The sequence below is a fragment of the Amia ocellicauda genome, chromosome 1, assembly GCF_036373705.1.
Source record: "Amia ocellicauda isolate fAmiCal2 chromosome 1, fAmiCal2.hap1, whole genome shotgun sequence".
Lineage (NCBI taxonomy): Eukaryota > Metazoa > Chordata > Actinopteri > Amiiformes > Amiidae > Amia > Amia ocellicauda.
Window position 1 is genome coordinate 41,742,988 of NC_089850.1, and position 19,679 is coordinate 41,762,666.

Sequence of the window (19,679 nt, forward strand, 5' to 3'; positions counted from 1 at the left end):
CATACATCCCCTCCAGACCACTGCGATCCTCCAGCACCAGAAGACTAACTCTACCTCCTCTCCAATCTCCTTCCTCCAGAGCCGCTCCTTCTCATCCCTGGCCCCTAAATGGTGGAACGACCTTCCCACCGAAGTCAAAACAGCAGAGTCCTTGACCTCCTTCCGGCACTTACTCAAGACGCATCTTTTCCAACAGTACTTGTAATATTAGTCCTTTTATCCCCGCTAGATAGCACTTCACAGTTTTATTATGCTTCTTGTGTTTTTGATTTGTTTTCCTCCTTGCTCCCTTTCCCATAGCCCTTGTCTGTGACCCTACATCTTGACAGCACTTAGCTTTTACTGTCCAGGATGTAGGACCTCACTTACTGTACTTGTGTAAATTGTAAATTGTAATTAGTAAAATGTATTATATTTTGAATTGCTATGTTTTAGTTAAATTGAATTTGTAATGATTGATGCCTTTTACTTAACTGTATTTTTGTACTTTGTTTTGCACTTATGTTGTAAGTCGCCCTGGATAAGGGCGTCTGCCAAGAAATAAAAATAATAATAATAATAATAATAATAATAATAATAATAATAATAATAATACTTGGCGGTGTCGGATGCACCGATGTATAACATCCCAAAGGTTCTCAATTGGATTGAGGTCTGGGGAACGTGAGGGCCAGTCAATGGCATCAATGCCTTCGTCATCCAGGAACTGCCTACACACTCCGGCACCATGAGGCCAGGCATTGTCCTGCACCAGGAGGAACCCAGGGCCCACTGCACCAGCGTAAGGTCTGACTATGGGTCTGAGGATTTCATCCTGGTACCTAACAGTAATCAGGGTACCGTTGGCTAGCACGTGGAGGTCTGTGTGACCCTCCAAGGATATACCTCCCCAGACCAGCACTGACCCACCGCCAAACCAGTCATGCTGGATGATGTTGCAGGCAGCATAACATTCACCACGGCGTCTCCAGACTCTTTCGCGTCTGTCACATGTTCTCAGTGTGAACCTGCTGTCATTTGTGAGGAGAACGGGGCGCCAATGGCGGACCTGCCAACTTTGGTGTTCTCTGGCGAATGCCAATTGAGCTGCACGGTGCTGGGCTGTGAGCTTAGGCTTCCTAACTGGACAGATTGATATCCCTGAAGTTTAACTGATTTGGTGTTATACTGTGATGATTACGTGTTCCATAAATTTTTTTGAGCAGTGTATTTTCAGCAAGGCGATGTAAGAAACGTAACCTCCTATACCAGTCAGTTGCTCTACCACCTTGATGAACTCTGAAGCTAAACAGGGCTGGGATTCAATGACAGACATCTAAAGGAATCAGGTTTCTGTGGACTGGTAGACCACAATGCCTCAGTTCAGTGCAGTACTAGAACCAATAATCATTAAACCATTGTAAAAACTATGAAAAGCAGTCACAGTAACGTTTTTACAATAGAGTGAATTCAATAAACCAAACCTCAGACAAACCCTTCTGCAAACAACAACGGAATTGGTTAATCATGGTGCCACAGCAGGTTGAGCATGAAAATGCATACCATGTCTGGTCACCTTTTCAGATGAGAAAACAACACTATTTCCATGTTGGGGTATTTAAAGGCTGATAGTAAAAGTAGGAGTTTGTATCTTTTTCCATCCTTGAAAAAAATGTTAAAATCACAGTAGAAATACACTGATCAGCCATAACATTATGACCACCTGCCTAATATTGTGTAGGTCCCCCTTTTGCCACCAAAACAGCCCTGACCCGTCGAGGCATGGACTCCACTAGACCTCTGAAGGTGTGCTGTGGTATCTGGCACCAAGACGTTAGCAGATCCTTTAAGTCCTGTAAGTTGTGAGGTGGGGCCTCCATGGATCGGACCTGTTTGTCAGGGCACCCTGATTGGTCTGTGGCTACGCAGCCCCATACGCAAACAAACTGCGATGCACTGTGTGTTCTGACACCTTTCTATCAGAACCAGCATTAACTTTTTCAGCAATTTGAGCTACAGTAGCTCGTCTGTTGGATCGGACCACACGGCCCAGCCTTCGCTCCCCACGTGCATCAGTGAGCCTTGGCTGCCCATGACCCTGTCGCCCGTTCACCACTTTTCCCAAGATGGAGTTTACCTTCCTCAACCCCCAGGGTCCCAGAGCCTCCCAATTCACCTCTGGGAATGTACACTTCATCACAATATATATGTGTGTGTGTGTGTGTATATATATATATATATATATGAAAATAAAGAAACCTATATTAGGAACCTATATTAATTAGTTTGCACAATTTCTAAGATGCTGAATACAAAATAAATAAATACATACATAAATTAAATATGATCATGAGCATGTATTTGGCAGAAACCTTTACTCCAAAGGGTCCTTGGGTTACAATAAGAAAGCACAGTGCCTTATAAGTCATTGGTATAGTCCAGTGTAACAGTGTTCATGAAGCAGGAAACCATATAGATGGTCCCCATGGCGCCCACGGCCTTGTACTCAAACATCGTGGTTCAAATGCAATGTCCTCTCCCGGTAATGCCGTGCCTTCGATGATCATGTTTGAAGAGCTAGAAGATAATGCCTTTGCTGGATCGGTGCCACAACTGCTCAGTCTTATGCAATGTTTTCCAATGACATCACTTCACACAATCCTCCATACACTGCAGGCCTCACTTCACAGCACAGCACTAGGTGTTAACAGTGAAGTGAATACCCACCAGAAATGAACTGCGTTAACTGTCCTGCAAATGTGTTCTTTATCTATAAATAAACAGTTTCCTCTTTTACCAGCATCTTTAATATTTTGTTTTCCACTAATTAATTGAAGCTATACAGTTCTAATACATTAAGTATGTTAATGAATGTTGCACCTTTCTCTATAAACCATACAATTGTGTGCTACATTATTCATATAAGGTTCTTATGCAATTCAAACAATTAAAATGTGTGTGTGTGTATATATATATATATATATATATATATACACACACACACACACATTTTAATTGTTTAAAATACAGTTTAATTGTTTAAAGGACTTCCCATATATATATAGTCCTTTAAAGCCCTGATACCTTAAAACTACAGTTACACAACACGTCAAGTAGAACGTGTATCTGAGCCATTCATGACAGTAATTACAATAAATACAATTATATGGGATAAAGATAATAACAATATGAATATAATAACTTTAAACATTCAAATATAGTTAGTCTATGTAATATTAGTCAGTAAAATAAGAGCAACTAGAACATTCTTACATGGAGAGGAAGTTCAAAGTCATTAACACTGATACCAGTGGTTAAACAAACTACATATTTAATACAATTATGTATGTAGCTTAAATACTCCCCTTATTTTAAGAGTGTATTACACTGCAACAGTTTAGTTAATTGACATATTGTAATAAATATTTCAAATCACTATTATGTTTGTTTACATGTTTATAAGTATCTGCAACTACAGATAAGACTCGTCTGTGTTGTCCTTGAAAAAACAATAACAATATAGTATAGCAAACAGCTGCAGATCATTTCTTAACATGTCCATGATCTGAATTTCTGTCACCACAACCAAATGCAACTCTCTCAGGAATCCCAACAAAAAACCTTACAATCTCTTTAAAGACTGGCTAACAGGGTGATCTTACAACAGTTTTTCTTTAGTGCAAAATGTGTCTCTATTGTTTGGAGAACATCAGAGAAATGCTGAAGGCTAAGATCCAGTCAGCAAAATACATGTACCACAAAATAAAAAATATAGAATAAAATAATAACTCGAAAATCAGTAACATGTTTTACCTATTTGACTTTTAATATGGTTACGTAAGTATCTGTTTACTGTTCTGAAAAAAAACTAAACAAAAAAACACAGATGAGAATAAACCCTAGAGAAAAAGGTTTTGTATTCATGTTATTTGTGTGTTTATCCAGAACAAACAATATCTAGTATTAAATTAAGCCTGTCAGCAAACCAGATAACAGGATTTGCACAAAGGTAAGGACTTTCATTTAAATTACCCGTTTTCCATGTGGCAAAGAACAGTGACAAACCTTCTGTATTTTCCATTTTAGCACCTCATACAGTGGATGCCTAATTTGAGCTGACCTTGATTGCTCGTCTCAGAAATATGTTGACCTTTTGCTGGAATTCATGTTCTCTAATCACGCATATCCTTCAAATAAGTACAGGCCTTGGATTTTTTTTTTTTAAATAATGGCATTGTTTGTCTTTAATAAAAAAAAATGCCAAAGGTAAAACAAACTTGTGTATTTTAATTATTAAAATGCCACATCAGATTAATATTGTTTAACAAATAGAAAGCTGCTGTAGAGCTGGCAAGCTTACTATTTATAATGGATATTTAAACACAACAGACTGTATTCATCATATAACAGTCCATAGGGAAATGGAAATGGAAATGGAAATGGAGTCTGAGGCAGAACAGAGAAGACCATGTTTTGGAAAAATATAAATGCAATTCTAGGTAAAATTATTTTTATATACTTAAAATAATACGTATAAATCCATATTATTTTAAAGTTATTACATTATGTTATACTTAGGGGAACTTCATAAAGATAATAAGTTCCAAGATTTGCTTCCAAGACAAGAAATCTAACACTGAAAAAACACATTTCACATTTGTTCCCACCTTCACCGGATGACAAGCTGTAAAGAGTGTTCCTTTATCAACTCAAAGCACAAAATACCCCAAAATATAGCAATGCCAACTACCAACACAAATGGCACATAAACAGAAGCAAAATATATATAACTTTCATTGTGCAGTACATTTCTCTTTCTCTCACATTCATAATTTAAGGAATCAACCATGGTTTTATTTTTTCTCTCACAGCAGGTCTGGTTATTTTAAGAACTAAGACCTCAGCATTTCACTATGGTTCCCTAATCTTACTTACACACTTGATATTAGTGCAATTATGCCTTCACAAAGCTGCAAATCAAGCCAACACGGTGTGCGGAAGACATGAAATACAATAAATGGATTATATTCAAGTCATATTGTAAAATAAACCTACATTTTTTTGATTATTTTCCTTCCCATTGTTCCAAACCCTGGTAGTTCATATTTGTATCAGCAAAACCCAAACGAGCGGTTTCTGTCACACTCTGTAACTGCCATTGGTTACACAAGCACTGCATGGCAGCATGAGGGCAACTGAAAGCTACAGTACAGCCCAGTTGTACATTACTAACCAATCTGGCCTGGATCCGAATGCGTTGCTGTGCAGCGTTTTGCATTTCATTACAATCTCAACACCTCAGCATCTACTGCTATTGTTCCTGCTGTAATACTCCAGTGGCTATCCTCGTGGCACGCACCCAGAGTCATGTTCCTCTGATGTTTCTAACCAATGTGCTTCACTGTAGTTCAAGTTGAATGCACTTTTATATATAAATATATCTGACAAAGCATTTTTTTTCAAAAGCAATTTAGTACAAAAAGAATAAGAATGGAAACATGTAAGTATTCAAATTGAAGTGACTAAACTATTGTGGTTATAACAGATATAACCCAGTCTATCAAAAGTGAAAACAGTTTCTTGGCAAGCAATGAGAGATTGAGGTGTTCAAACAATACACATAAACAATCTCTATTTTTCATGTTTTGAGAACACAAAATATAAACCTAACAATGTAAAGTTAGTTCTTAAATTATGCATAATTTGATTTATGTAATTCATTACAATATATTTTTCTTTAATAAAGTAAAATATACTACAATGATACTGTAACATCTTCATGACATCAGAGCTCATTTAAAACCCTTTGGGATCTAGGTAAAAGTTACATGATTATAATGCCTTATATGTGGCTCTTTCAATGATGTGACAGCAGAGGGCGCTACATGTAGGAGAAGGGATCTTCCCATATCAAACAAAAGGCATTGGCTGTTGACTGACTCAGCATTTCATTGTTTAGTTTCAGGCACTGCAACTGTATGGGTATTAACACGTGCTATCTGAAACCAGGGATCACTTACGCCCCTGGGAAATTATTATTTCCTCAACAGATTTTGTTATCATTACATAATGCAGTAAAACATCAACTGTTAGCCTCTTATTGTATAATTTATTTTTAATTACAGGATTTACTACACATATAAAGTGTGCATTTTCATTTTCTTTAACTAAACTAAAAATCTAGTGTGAATCATAAATAATACCAATAACATTTTTAGAGGAACAAGACCAAATACATTTTATGTTTCAAGCCAAGCCATAATCTCTCATTCCTGGACAATTCTGGATGGTTGGCATGATATCTTGAAAATGGTCTGCATTATTCATTATTTTCTTGTTATGCCTGCAGAGTTATATCTTTGAGATTAACAAAGAATCACACATCTCCACTGGATGAGATGCAGAGGATAGTGTGACTACAGTCACATTTTCATGTCAAAATTAATCTAAATTGCAGTCATTTTATAAATCCTTCTCCCTTGATAGTGGCTAATTCAATTCTGGGAGCATCAGCAAATGGAATAAACTGGAAATACATATAACCAAGGTCTACTTTGTCTATGATGTGTCCAACATGAACAGACTCTAATTCCCCAGCGTTGAGTAACCTGCTCCTTGGTGACCTCTCTGAGTCAGCAGGAGATCACAGGTCCTTCAACAGAAAAGTTTGAAATATTGAGTGGGACAGCAAAGGGCATTTACTGTCTACAAAAATTAACACTGTCTCAGAGCAAGGGAAACTGCATACCACAAAAGGTCATCACCGTAACAATTATTTATTTATTTTAATGAAAGCAATGCTGGCATACCAGCATTATGGGGAATTATATAATCTATAAATCAGTATTCTAGGTTTTCAATAATGTGTAGTAACAAGCTGATGAGGGCAAATTATGTTTTTTGTTTGTTAAACAATAGCTAATTGACACCTCTAAACTGTACAAGCTGCCAGGATAAGCAATTTGCAATCCTATGCAATATTTTTTAGGCCCCTGTGAATTTAATTCACAAAGACGTGTGTGACTTTACAAGCATTTTATTGAAAGAAGACCTCAGGGATGTTTGAGGAGATACTGTTCTTTTAACCTTTGTGCTGTTCACTCATTTAGCCCAGTCTCAGATATGATCATCAGTGCAAAACATTAAATGGCAAAGATGTGTTGTGGCAAACGGCTTTTAATATAGACTGTAGTCCTGTAAGAGCTGAGTATCTGAGTATCAATGACCAGCAGAGAGGATGTGCTCTTATTGATTTCCCCAGACCTATTTATTTAATTTAAAAAGACAACTTTGAATTACACTGGCTTACTTTTTCAAAGCCAAAGCATCGTCAATCCCTAACAATTAAACACTTAAATTGGGGGATTTTGAACCACTACTTATTCTACGCACACTTCACTGGTCAAATAGTTTCCTTTCACCTTTTTTACACACTTATACTGTTTTGACTTACAATCCCATCCCCAGACACATTGTTTGTTCTAGCTCTTTCTCTCTCCTGCATCTGGTGATAATGTCTCCTGTCAATTGGATTTGCATTTACTTGTAGCTCCAAGTTACATTTCCTCTCCAATACACTGGCAGATTCTAAGGTTAAAACTGCTTAACTGAGCTCCAGTAGCTTTTCATTTAAGAATGGATAAATACAATTTCACATTTTCAAACTGGTTCTTAGAAATTAGGTGATTGAGCAGCAGTGGTACAGACTTGGAAATAATTTGTATTAATAATAATTAATTACAGATATGTTTCAATTTTAGATTCAAGATTTCATAGTTAATTAAATGACCGATAAAGAAATTTAGTATTTTTTAACTGATTTACCCTATTCATTGAATACAATGCAGATTTGATGTCTCAACACACTGGCACTGTGCTGGTTAAAAGGCTGCAATAGCTGCGATTCGGAAGCCGTTCACGCTTTGTGTTCATGCTCCTCCATGCACAGAGGGTATGCAGTAATTAAATAAGACCACCCATCCTGTTGGGTGCTATTGCTAAAATGCTTACTGTCTGTTCAATTCAGAGGCTCTTCTAGTTTTACGTGCTTCAACAAGCTTGATAAAAATGCCCTTCAGACTGCCACTGGGGAGAACAAATGCAGTAATGTGTAGTAAAGCACAGTACAATCACGGTAAAGCATAAAGAGAGGTTATAATAAGAACAACAACAACAACAATAATACTTTTTCAATTCTAAACTTCAAATCTATAATGTTTTGAACTTTGTTTTGGCTTTCTGTGGGTTATTTCAATACAATATGTTAATATGATACTTCTAAACATGATTGATTTGTTAGATGGAGCACTTCAGCCTTCTGGTGTTATTATTATTATTATTATTATTATTATTATTATTATTATTATTATTATTATTATGTTTCAAACAGGCCCCTTATAAGGTTTCTGTTCAATAGCATATTTGCTTCACTAAGCACCAAGGTTTTTTTTTTTTCTTTACCAACAATACTATACTAAGCCTTTGTAAATCAGGGCAATGCCTTGCTGATGTATTCCTGGCATTGAACTATCAATATGGAAATATCTTGAAATACAGGATTTTGCATTTCTTTGTGCAGAAAAGGGCTCTTATATACAGTACCTCATGTATACCATTTGTAGTTCTCCTAAGACATTTTCTACACTAAAATATGCCATAGACCTCCCCATCAGTAAGGATGTGTTCCTTTCCAGGCTATGTTAAATTACACTGTGTAACATTTTTTTTTTTTTTTTTTTTTGTTCCTGGGTAGTAAGTGTTATTTCCTAATTGCTTATGCCTCAAAAGTATAGAAAATGGCTATTATTCCCCACAAACTTTACTTTTGTGACCAGGACAGTGATATTTTGAAATTTACCTATTTCCAATTAGTGAATGTTTGTCTTTTCGTTCACAGAAAAAAACAACATGTATACTAAAGTAATACAAAAATGACTACAAAAGATTTAGAAGTGAGTAGTTTTTCAAGATTTACGATTATATTGTATTTAATTTTTCTACTTATATGTTGTTTTTTTCTGATTTATGTGAACGAAAAGACATAAATTCGCCCGTTTTCTAATTGGAAATAGGTACATTTCAAAATATCACTGTCCTGGTCAGAAAAGCAAAGTTTGTGGGGAATATTAGCCATTTTCTATACTTTTGAGGCATAAGCAATTAGGAAATAACACTTACTACCCAGGAACAAAAAATATATATTGTTACACAGTGTTATTATTGGGTATATCAGCAGTGTTAATGAGGCAAAAAAGGAAGCAAAACTGGTACTATCCTGTTTCTTAATGAGTATTCCTTATCACAGAGATTTAAGTATGACATCATGCAGAATGCCAAGCCATTGTTTAATAAACAGGTCAAATAAATAGTTATTTTTTACAAGTTGTAACTGTGGGTAGAGCATGTGCACAAACCGACATACTTCAGGCACTCAGACATGGATGCACAAGTCATATCACTACCACAGGCCAAGGATTCCACTTACAGCTGGAGATTGCACCCTGCTGTAAATAAATAATGTCATAACCTGACTCTGAATATAAACAACAGCTTTTATATACTTCACCCCTCGCCATGAAGCTATTCTAACACACATAACACCTTTTTTTCCGCAAGTTCTTTTAGTTTTTAATGTGAGGTATATCTCAACGGAGGAAAGAAATCATTGCTCAACACATTCTGCAGCTGTACCGGGGACACATGCTGAGAGGACCTTTGTAACTGAATCTATTAACACCCCTCCACCTAATGCCACTTAACTGTATCGCTCCCCTCTACTGACTATCTGCTCTAGCAGTTCCCATATCATTCCTCCTCCATAGGCACCATTTATTGAACAAATGAGATGCCATCCATTCCCTCCCAGAGATATAATTTTAATAAAAGCATATCTATGACTTACTGTTGCCTGGCAACAAAACACTTTGCCTCTCCGGTGAGTTCATGTTTTGAAACCCATTCTCTCATGAGTCGCTTATCCTAGCAGACCACACGGAAAACTGTAATCAACATGTGTAATATATATATGAGAGAGAGACAGAGAGACAGAGAGATTTTCCATATAAGAGTGACTACCAGATCTTTTAATAATTTAGTTTAGTTTACATACAGTGAGGGAAAAAAGTATTTGATCCCCTGCTGATTTTGTATGTTTGCCCACTGACAAATAAATGATCAGTCTATAATTTTAATGGTAGGTGTATTTTAACAGTGAGAGACAGAATAACAACACAAAAATCAAGAAAAATGCATTTCAAAAAAGTTATAAATTGATTTGCATGTTAATAAGGCTTTCCTGTATTTGTCCCTTATTTGAAGTAGGCTAGTAGTATTACATTGAAAATGGGACATGCATCAGTTCTAAAATATTCTCAACATTACTGCATTTCACTGAAGGTATTCATCCCCCTGTGTGTTCTGTATTTACTTGAGACAAAGAGTACCCCTGATTGTTCAGTTTTCATGAAGAAACGAATGCTAACACTGAACAATTGCACATTCACATGCATAGAAAAGTCTGCTTAAAAAAAAACAATTGTTTTATTTAAAATATTACAAAAGTGAAGCAAACTAGATTTTTGGATATATTATTGTTTTGGTTTCCTAACTATCTTCAGTGGCCTTCCAATTAACTGAAAAATATATCTGACTTAACTGTAATAATAACATGACAGATATGTGCAACTTGCACTGAGTCTATTTATTTTTTCCATCCATCTTCAAAACCGCTTATCCTGGTGAGGGTCACAGGGAAGCCAGAGCCGATCCCAGCAGGCATAGGGCACAGGGCAGGAATACACCCAGGACACCAGTCCATTGCTGGGCAACACACACAGGGCAATTTAGAGAGACCAATGAACCTAACCCACATGTCTTTGGATGGTGGGAGGAAAGCACAGTGCCCAGAGGAAACCCACGTAGACATGGGGAGAATATGCAAACTCCACACAGACTGGCTCCCCGAACCAGAACTAGAACCCAGGACCCCAAAGCTGTGAGGCAGCAGCGCTAACCACCGCACCACCGTGATGTTTTATACAAGGTACTCCAATATGACCACAAGCCATACAATATAACTGTATGACCATTTAGATTTTCAACCATGCAACCATGTGACTCCATTTACCATATACCATTCCCCAAACAAAGAAGACATTGTTTCACTGGAAAGAGAATAGAACTAGCAAATTTCAAAAAAGAGTTGTAGGAGTTTGAATCAACCTACTGAATCATATTGTGGATGCTTCATGAAATCCTTGGGTCACTAATCCAGCAACCAAATGCACAAAATGGGGTGAATGTTGCCTCAGTTTGACATATTTGTTTTAAGAGAGGTACAAGTGATTCTCTAATTGTAGGTCTAGGTCTTTAAATTAATTTTACCTGGAATAAATAGATAAAAAACAAGTACATTAAAAAAAATAGATAAATATAATCTTTAAATGAGCAGTCAGAATATCAAACTAACTTTTTTCAGGCAACTGATGCAAAAAAAAACAACAACACCAATCTGAATTTTCATGTGACAGAATAGTGCTACTTATAAATTCTCTAAATCTTTTTTTTTTTTTTACCAAACAGTATATTTAGAGAAATATACACTATTCAAACACATCCTTGATGTAAAACATCATTTGAGTATAACCATAAATAAATAAAAGAGATTTTTTCACACTTCTGGCTTCACAGAATCCAAGTTCATCTTGAAGCCCCAGATCTATAATTTATCCCCAGTGTTATGCACTTCAAAATGTGTCGTAATAAAAAGATGTCAATACCAAATAACAGAGCAACATGACGCCCACCGGGAATCATCCATTCTAATTGCTGTAATTGAAGTTATTGCAGTAAGTACTTAGTAATTTCTAAGCTAAGAGAAAATAATAACTTCTGTCACACATGTCAAAAAATCTAACAAATCTGAAAAACATTATTTGGAGAGGCACAGCAGGCTGGTACTCATGACTCATGTGAGAGAGGTTTTAACAAATCAATTCACAGTTTATAAGATCTTATAAACGGTGTGTCATTCATTTGTAATACTGGCTTGTATTATATTAAATTATATTTCATTTCCCCAGGTAAGATTAAGAGTTACCCCCTGAAACCATAATTCCAAGACAATCTGAGGCAGAAACAGGATTTTAAAGATGCCCCTATACTCAAAGCAATAATTATGTACGTAAAATCGTAATAAATACAGGTATACCTCGCTTTGCATGAGAAATAGGTTCCAGAACAATTTATGTTCAACTCAATTAATTCTAAACAGGATTGTGAATACGTTTAATTAAATCAAGATAGGTTTAATAAAAAAAAGAACACAAACAATAATTTTGTTACATTTACAATAATACAAATAATAATTTTAAATCTGCAGAAGTTAATTTGCTTTCAATGTAGTTACATACATTTCAGTTTGCTGCTATTCTAGTTAATGATCAGCTGTTGTGAGGAAGAATAGTGATCAATTTAACTTAGATGATGTGGTCTGTGCACTGGGAAATATATTATTATTAATCAGAATACAAATTGCAAAATGTGTAGAAATAACAAATAAAATGGAATAAAATATTTGTATCCTTTAAATTTAAAGATGATCGCATTGACTAAACTGCCTATCAACAATTTAAACAATACAATATTTAATTTAATTTATATGTTAATGTTTATCGGTTTTGGAATATTTATTTTCAAAAACTGCCCTATACGAGTGTCCTGGGATTATGGGTCCAGGTGGCAAACTTTATACCAGGAGATTAATTACTGAATACAACAGGGTTTCATTAAATAATGTAACAGTGGTAGGAATACATACTTCAACCTTTCAACAGTATTTGCTCAGCGTTCTTCACAAAATGGGTGATTAATTGGTTCTTAATCAACATCACTAAAAATAATAACAAAAAGAACAGATTTTTAATGAGTTCTAGGTCCGGTCCCTGCCAGATGTAATGAACATGCACTTCATTGCATTTGTTTGTATTTCTAATACAGCTTGCAGCGATAAATGCTTAATTGCACTTAAAGCAGATGTCCTACGTTAACTCAGTATTAAACAGAGTCTACATCTGCCACAAACACAACTAACTCACAACCTTGGTAACACAACACCTGATAAGGGTCACACAACTCCAAACCTACCTTGACATACAACTGCTGGAACTCATCGAGATTAAGCCTGCCGCTGGGACAGTCTTTCAGAAATCCTTTGTACCACTGTTTAAGTTCATGCTCGTTAAACTCTGTGCTCTTCACCAGATCCTCCATAACTTCAGGGGCCAGTTTGCTGTTCTGCTTCCCCATTGTATCTGCAAACAATAACACAATGACATTTCTTTAATTGCATACAGCTTTTATGAAAACATCCCTGCAAATGTCAAGCAGTGTTGTATAAAATGCCAGTATTAAATCTGAGCAATCACGCGCCTTTTCCAGAGTGACAACATCCCATGAATTGCTACAGGATATTTAATCAAAGATGATCTATGGAGTTTTTTGCCTTCAGTGTGCCGCTTCCTGAGATGACTGTTGTTTTTAGGTCAGGAGCAGACTGATGTCTACTGTCCTGTACATCTTAATATCATGATGGGGTTGTAACGCTGGCTCAAACACTAAAAATTCTCTCAGACCTGTTACATGTGTAAATGGAAACACGGACACTCTTTTCATTTAAATAAACACACTGTTATTGTGTGACATGGCAGGTTAGTGTTGCATGTTATGTTAATGACAGTTTTAAACAGGTTATTGATATAAAGAAAGCATGTATTAAATGTGAAGGGGGATTCTATAAACAAACTAGAGGATTATTAGGAAGCCCTTGCTATATGGCTATCATTGTCTACATTTCAAAGTTAATTAATTATTACACACTGTTCTAATGCCACAACACTATTTCTAGAGGCTGTACTAAAACAAAATGAATGTTAAAAAGTGGGTGTGAAAAAAGGAGTCAGTGCAATCATCGAACCCATAGCAGCCTAATGTGTGGTATTTCTAGCTACTGGGAAGGGTGCTATTCTATTGTGTATGTGTTCACATTGAAATTCAGATGTTGATTTGAGCCTCACCACTGTATGGATTAGCCCCACTGTAGTTTAGCCCACAAAAATACTCTGCCGCCGCCAATGTTATAAAATATCAATGCTGAAACACAATCAAAATAATTCAAGATACTGTCTCTTTAGTTACTGTTGCCGATACTGGCTAAAATGTTACAGTTGTTGTCATTACAGTCATAAGCATAAAGCAATTATTCTGCCTTCACCTTGAAGGGTTTCTGGAAGTTGCTAGAGATATTGAATGCTAGAAGCAAATTCTCGATTCATCAGAATGTAGACATCAGCAAATGGGAAATTAAACAGAACATTTGATTCCTTTTTCAAAGAAGCTTTTACATGACATGATGGTAGCAAACCTCATACAAAGGTCAACATTTTAAAAATGTCATTTTATATTTCTTTGCTTAGACTAACAGATTTATGGTCACACCTACAATGTAACATTCCACATAGTTTGTGCTATTAATTTCATATAAGCTTATGCTACATATCTGTGGTGAACTTATAGTGTTGCAATGTAGAACAGATACATGGCAGACCAAAAAATGAGTGCTAGACATAGAGAGCAGGTTCAATCATCCAACTGTATAAAGTGAAAATAGACTTACATTAGTTTTAACACCACTCATTGCAACAACCTGCTAATTAGTCTAATTAGACATTTAGAAATCCATGGAATGAGTTTCATGATAATATTTGCACCCATACTACAACATAGAAACTATCTTTTGGTTAATTTCAAACCATACATAGCTCACTCGGATCAGATCAAATACACACAATGCCGAAATAATTTTCTTGGTCTACCCACCCCCAAATACAAACAAACAAACAAACATGTATTGGTTTTAGATTTATTAAAGTTAATGAATTCATAACACTTATTTCAGTAATGCTTTAGATTGCATGGCCCAATTTAACATTAAATAGAAATTCAATTGATAATCAATAACACTCAACTATTTGATGATTTTGTTCATGCTGACAATGGTTTTGTTATAGACAGATGTCACATTAACATTCTATTGATCTCTATTCATCAAGCAGTTGAATGTTAATCGATGATCAAGTGAATATGTGTCTTTAATATTAAATTGAGCTACGCAATCTAAAGCGTTACACTTTTTTATTGTTATTATTACACCACAAAGACTTGCCTAATGTATGGAAATCATGCACCGGATACCTAAGGGTTAACACACCACCATGCGGTGGTGTCTGTCTGTCTCTGTGAGTATTCAACATACCTGAATCCCAGGTGTAGACTATCAGCCATATTTCACAGTTCTTTGTTTCTATCAGATGCTCTCCCAGTTGCCTGGTAATTCTGTGCTATTTCTGTGGCCCAAAGCTGTTTGCTCTGCAGTATCTGGATTGTCTTCACATGCTGGATTACTTGCAGCAGGATGAGTTTATTACCCTCCCTTCATTAGCACTGTGAATGTTCCCCAGGGATATCACTTTAAAATATTTAAGGATACCGTGAGCTAGAAAGTGTCAACTCACTCAAGTGGGTGCTTCTTGTAGGACTCGACAGGTATAGCAAAACAGAGTATTTAGAAACAAAGACGAGATCCCCTAATTTAATATCCCCTTGTTGAGCAATGGCAAAGCTTTGAGATGTTATTTATACACGTCTTTTATGATGTAGAGCAGAATGGCCTATGTATTAGGGTCAAGGATGCTGTATTTACATCTGCACCTTGAAATTCATCCACATCAGTATGATCTTCCTACATCTCAGAGAGCCTGAATTCGCTCGCCATACACAGTCTGCAATTCTATTTCTTTCAGTGACAGAAATCGATGCCTGTTCCAAGCTAACATGGATGACAAGGTTCTTCTTGTGGGATTTTTTGCAGGTAGAGATTTCTTTCTTTTCTCGATGTCACCACACACACAAATAAAAGAGCTAGTTCTTGACCTCATGTTTTCTTAATCTTTGTAATGGATACAAAATAATGAAATAAAAATAATTTCTGAACTCCAAGGTATGAAAATCTTATGTAAATTGGAATTAGTATTGTTTTGTGCCTTGAACTGCACTGTATTTTTGCACTTTTTGTAATTTGTATTGCGCTTATACACTCACCTAAAGGATTATTAGGAACACCATACTAATACTGTATTTGACCCCCTTTCGCCTTCAGAACTGCCTTAATTCTACGTGGCATTGATTCAACAAGGTGCTGAAAGCATTCTTTAGAAATGTTGGCCCATATTGATAGGATAGCATCTTGCAGTTGATGGAGATTTGTGGGATGCACATCCAGGGCACGAAGCTCCTGTTCCACCACATCCCAAAGATGCTCTATTGGGTTGAGATCTGGTGACTGTGGGGGCCAGTTTAGTACAGTGAACTCATTGTCATGTTCAAGAAACCAATTTGAAATGATTCGACCTTTGTGACATGGTGCATTATCCTGCTGGAAGTAGCCATCAGAGGATGGGTACATGGTGGTCATAAAGGGATGGACATGGTCAGAAACAATGCTCAGGTAGGCCGTGGCATTTAAACGATGCCCAATTGGCACTAAGGGGCCTAAAGTTAAAGTGTGCCAAGAAAACATCCCCCACACCATTACACCACCACCACCAGCCTGCACAGTGGTAACAAGGCATGATGGATCCATGTTCTCATTCTGTTTATGCCAAATTCTGACTCTACCATCTGAATGTCTCAACAGAAATCGAGACTCATCAGACCTATTTGTAGTGGAGATGAGTGGTACCCGGTGGGGTCTTCTGCTGTTGTAGCCCATCCACCTCAAGGTTGTATGTGTTGTGGCTTCACAAATGCTTTGCTGCATACCTCGGTTGTAACGAGTGCTTATTTCAGTCAAAGTTGCTCTTCTATCAGCTTGAATCAGTCGGCCCATTCTCCTCTGACCTCTAGCATCAACAAGGCATTTTCGCCCACAGGACTGCCGCATACTGGATGTTTTTCCCTTTTCACACCATTCTTTGTAAACCCTAGAAATGGTTGTGCGTGAAAATCCTAGTAACTGAGCAGATTGTGAAATACTCATACCGGTTTTTGCATTATAAAATTGATAATTTTCTTGGTTCCCTTATGGATTACAACATTTAAATGACATTTAATGTTATACTTTAAGTATCGTTTCATCTCTTCAACCAATATAGACATCCTTATATGCTACAGTTAATATGTTTCATTAACTAATTAAATGATAAGCGTGAATCTAAATGTAGAATTGTTTTAATAAAATTAAAAGGCTAGTTTGTGTATACTATGATCTGCATCAACAGTAAATTAATTGCTTTGTCTTTTAAAAAAATATAAGAAATAAAAGTCTTAAAATATCCTGTCCTATATACACATAATATCCTATGTATCATAAACATTTTTTACACTTCTTTGACAGACTTGATAATGAACCTGATCTGAACCCCTCAGAGCAAGAATATCCTTCCCCATTGCAGATGTTTTTACAGAATTATATTTGCTGGAATTCTTCAACACAACGCTCATACAAACTAGAATACGCATAACAAACACTGCATCTTATATAACACGTAAAAATGATCAATAATATTACTCAATGAATGTAAAATACATACTACCAGAAGGATGTTAAAATTAATGTTAATTGCACAGAATATGTAGATCATGCCCACTACATACATACTCTTCAATGTGCAAGCCTGTGACTACTGTCAATGCACATTGTTCTTTGGGAATACTCTGGCATGGGAACTCCCTGTTTGAAATGTAGGCTACATCTCCTGCCTTGTGTTTTGACGTCATCAAAAATATTTCTGTGAATGAAGCACAAGGATATCATATTGTAGCCTGTCTGCATACATTACAGTAAACTAGCTTAGCTGCTGATTTCAAAGTCAATGTGTGAAGTCTATTCGTTTTTTTATAGGCTAATTAGGTAACAAAAAAGATTGATTCAAAGATCACATATAATTATACAAATAAGTCTGTTAAGTAACTAATAATTTACCTGTGTACTTTTAGGTGCAGAGAATGCATCACAGAATAGCAAATGTATTGATTTATATTGATACCAGAAGACAAAATACTTTTAAGCAATAATATCCAAGGCTACTTAAAATGGTAATTTACGGCTAAAATATCAAGATGAATCAAACAATACAAATGGGTTATTTAAGCTGGCAACAGCTACTGATGAATGCAGTTTCTGCATGCATGTGAGGTTATCCAGTGCCCCAAGCAATAACATATTAACATTTCAGTGTTATCAATTGCGTAGAATTGCACAGACGATTGCAATGCCAAGAAGATTAAAAGGCTAAAGGGACACCACACTGTACACTGCAGACATTTTCAGGGCTGTCCAAAGATACCATTGCCACCACGTGACTGTTACAAGATGACAAAAAGACTGGAAAGCCTAAGCACCATCTATGCTTTTATACTGTTATTCTATTTTCCTCATGTCTCTTGGTCTTCTTGTTAATGAATGGGAAATGGAACTGTGAAGCACTTTAGATTACATCAAGTTCTGTACACCTTTCAACAGAACAAAGTTGTGCAAATGCATCTAGAGTCCTTCCAGTACCTGCAGTCTGAGAGGTGTTTGTTGCCCAGTTTGCTCCTCATTCATGGTAACACTTTACACCTTTGAGATTAACCCGGGTGTAAAGGCCACGATACACTATGACATTTCCATGAAATCCGATTGCATGCAGTCCTAATGCAGCCCACAATTTCCTCAAAATTTTACCATGAAATTGCAAGAAATACGATTTCTTGAGATTTCACCCAATTTCAAGCAATGGAGCATTCTGATGAAATCGTATGAAATTGCCCTGGACAAGTATCCAATCAGAGAGCATGAAGGAGTCACATGACAACATCTACGATGTCACTGGGAACCCTGAACAGCAGATAGGAAGTTGGACAGGAGAGCAGAGCCGGAGAAGCACCAGTTTTCCCACTGTTTACAGCTACTGTATCGTACACATAAAACTGGTAAATTGGCAAAAGCCATTCAGACGAGCTACTGTAGGTCAAATTGCTGAAAAAGTTAATGCTGGTTCTGATAGAAAGGTGTCAGAACACACAGTGCATCGCAGTTTGTTGCGTATGGGGCTGCGTAGCCGCAGACCAGTCAGGGTGCCCATGCTGACCCCTGTCCACTGCCGAAAGCTCCTACAATGGGCACGTGAGCATCAGAACTGGACCACAGAGCAATGGAAGAAGGTGGCCTGGTCTGATGAATCACGGTTCAAGGTGTTGGCTTGGCCTCCAAATTCGTCAGATATCAATCCAATCGAGCATCTGTGGGATGTGCTGGACAAACAAGTCCGATCCATGGAGGCCCCACCTCGCAACTTACAGGACTTAAAGGATCTGCTGCTAACGTCTTGGTGCCAGATACCACAGCACACCTTCAGAGGTCTAGTGGAGTCCATGCCTCGATGGGTCAGGGCTGTTTTTGCGGCAAAAGGGGGACCTACACAATATTAGGAAGGTGATCATAATGTTATGGCTGATCGGTATATATATATATATATATATATATACACTCACCTAAAGGATTATTAGGAACACCTGTTCAATTTCTCATTAATGCAATTATCTAACCAACCAATCACATGGCAGTTGCTTCAATGCATTTAGGGGTGTGGTCCTGGTCAAGA

At 36.7% G+C, this 19,679-nt stretch overlaps 1 protein-coding gene across 1 annotated transcript in view; it reads right to left on the reverse strand.

The window, feature by feature from the left end:
* The window catches only part of vsnl1a (visinin-like 1a), a 43,990-nt gene that overhangs the window by 13,127 nt on the left and 11,184 nt on the right, over positions 1 to 19,679 (reverse strand). Inside the window, exon 2 of the mRNA XM_066705576.1 lies at positions 13,123 to 13,289. Within this exon, the coding sequence (XP_066561673.1) occupies positions 13,123 to 13,284 (162 nt within the window). The 5' untranslated portion in view covers positions 13,285 to 13,289. The remainder of the gene's footprint in view (positions 1 to 13,122; positions 13,290 to 19,679) is intronic.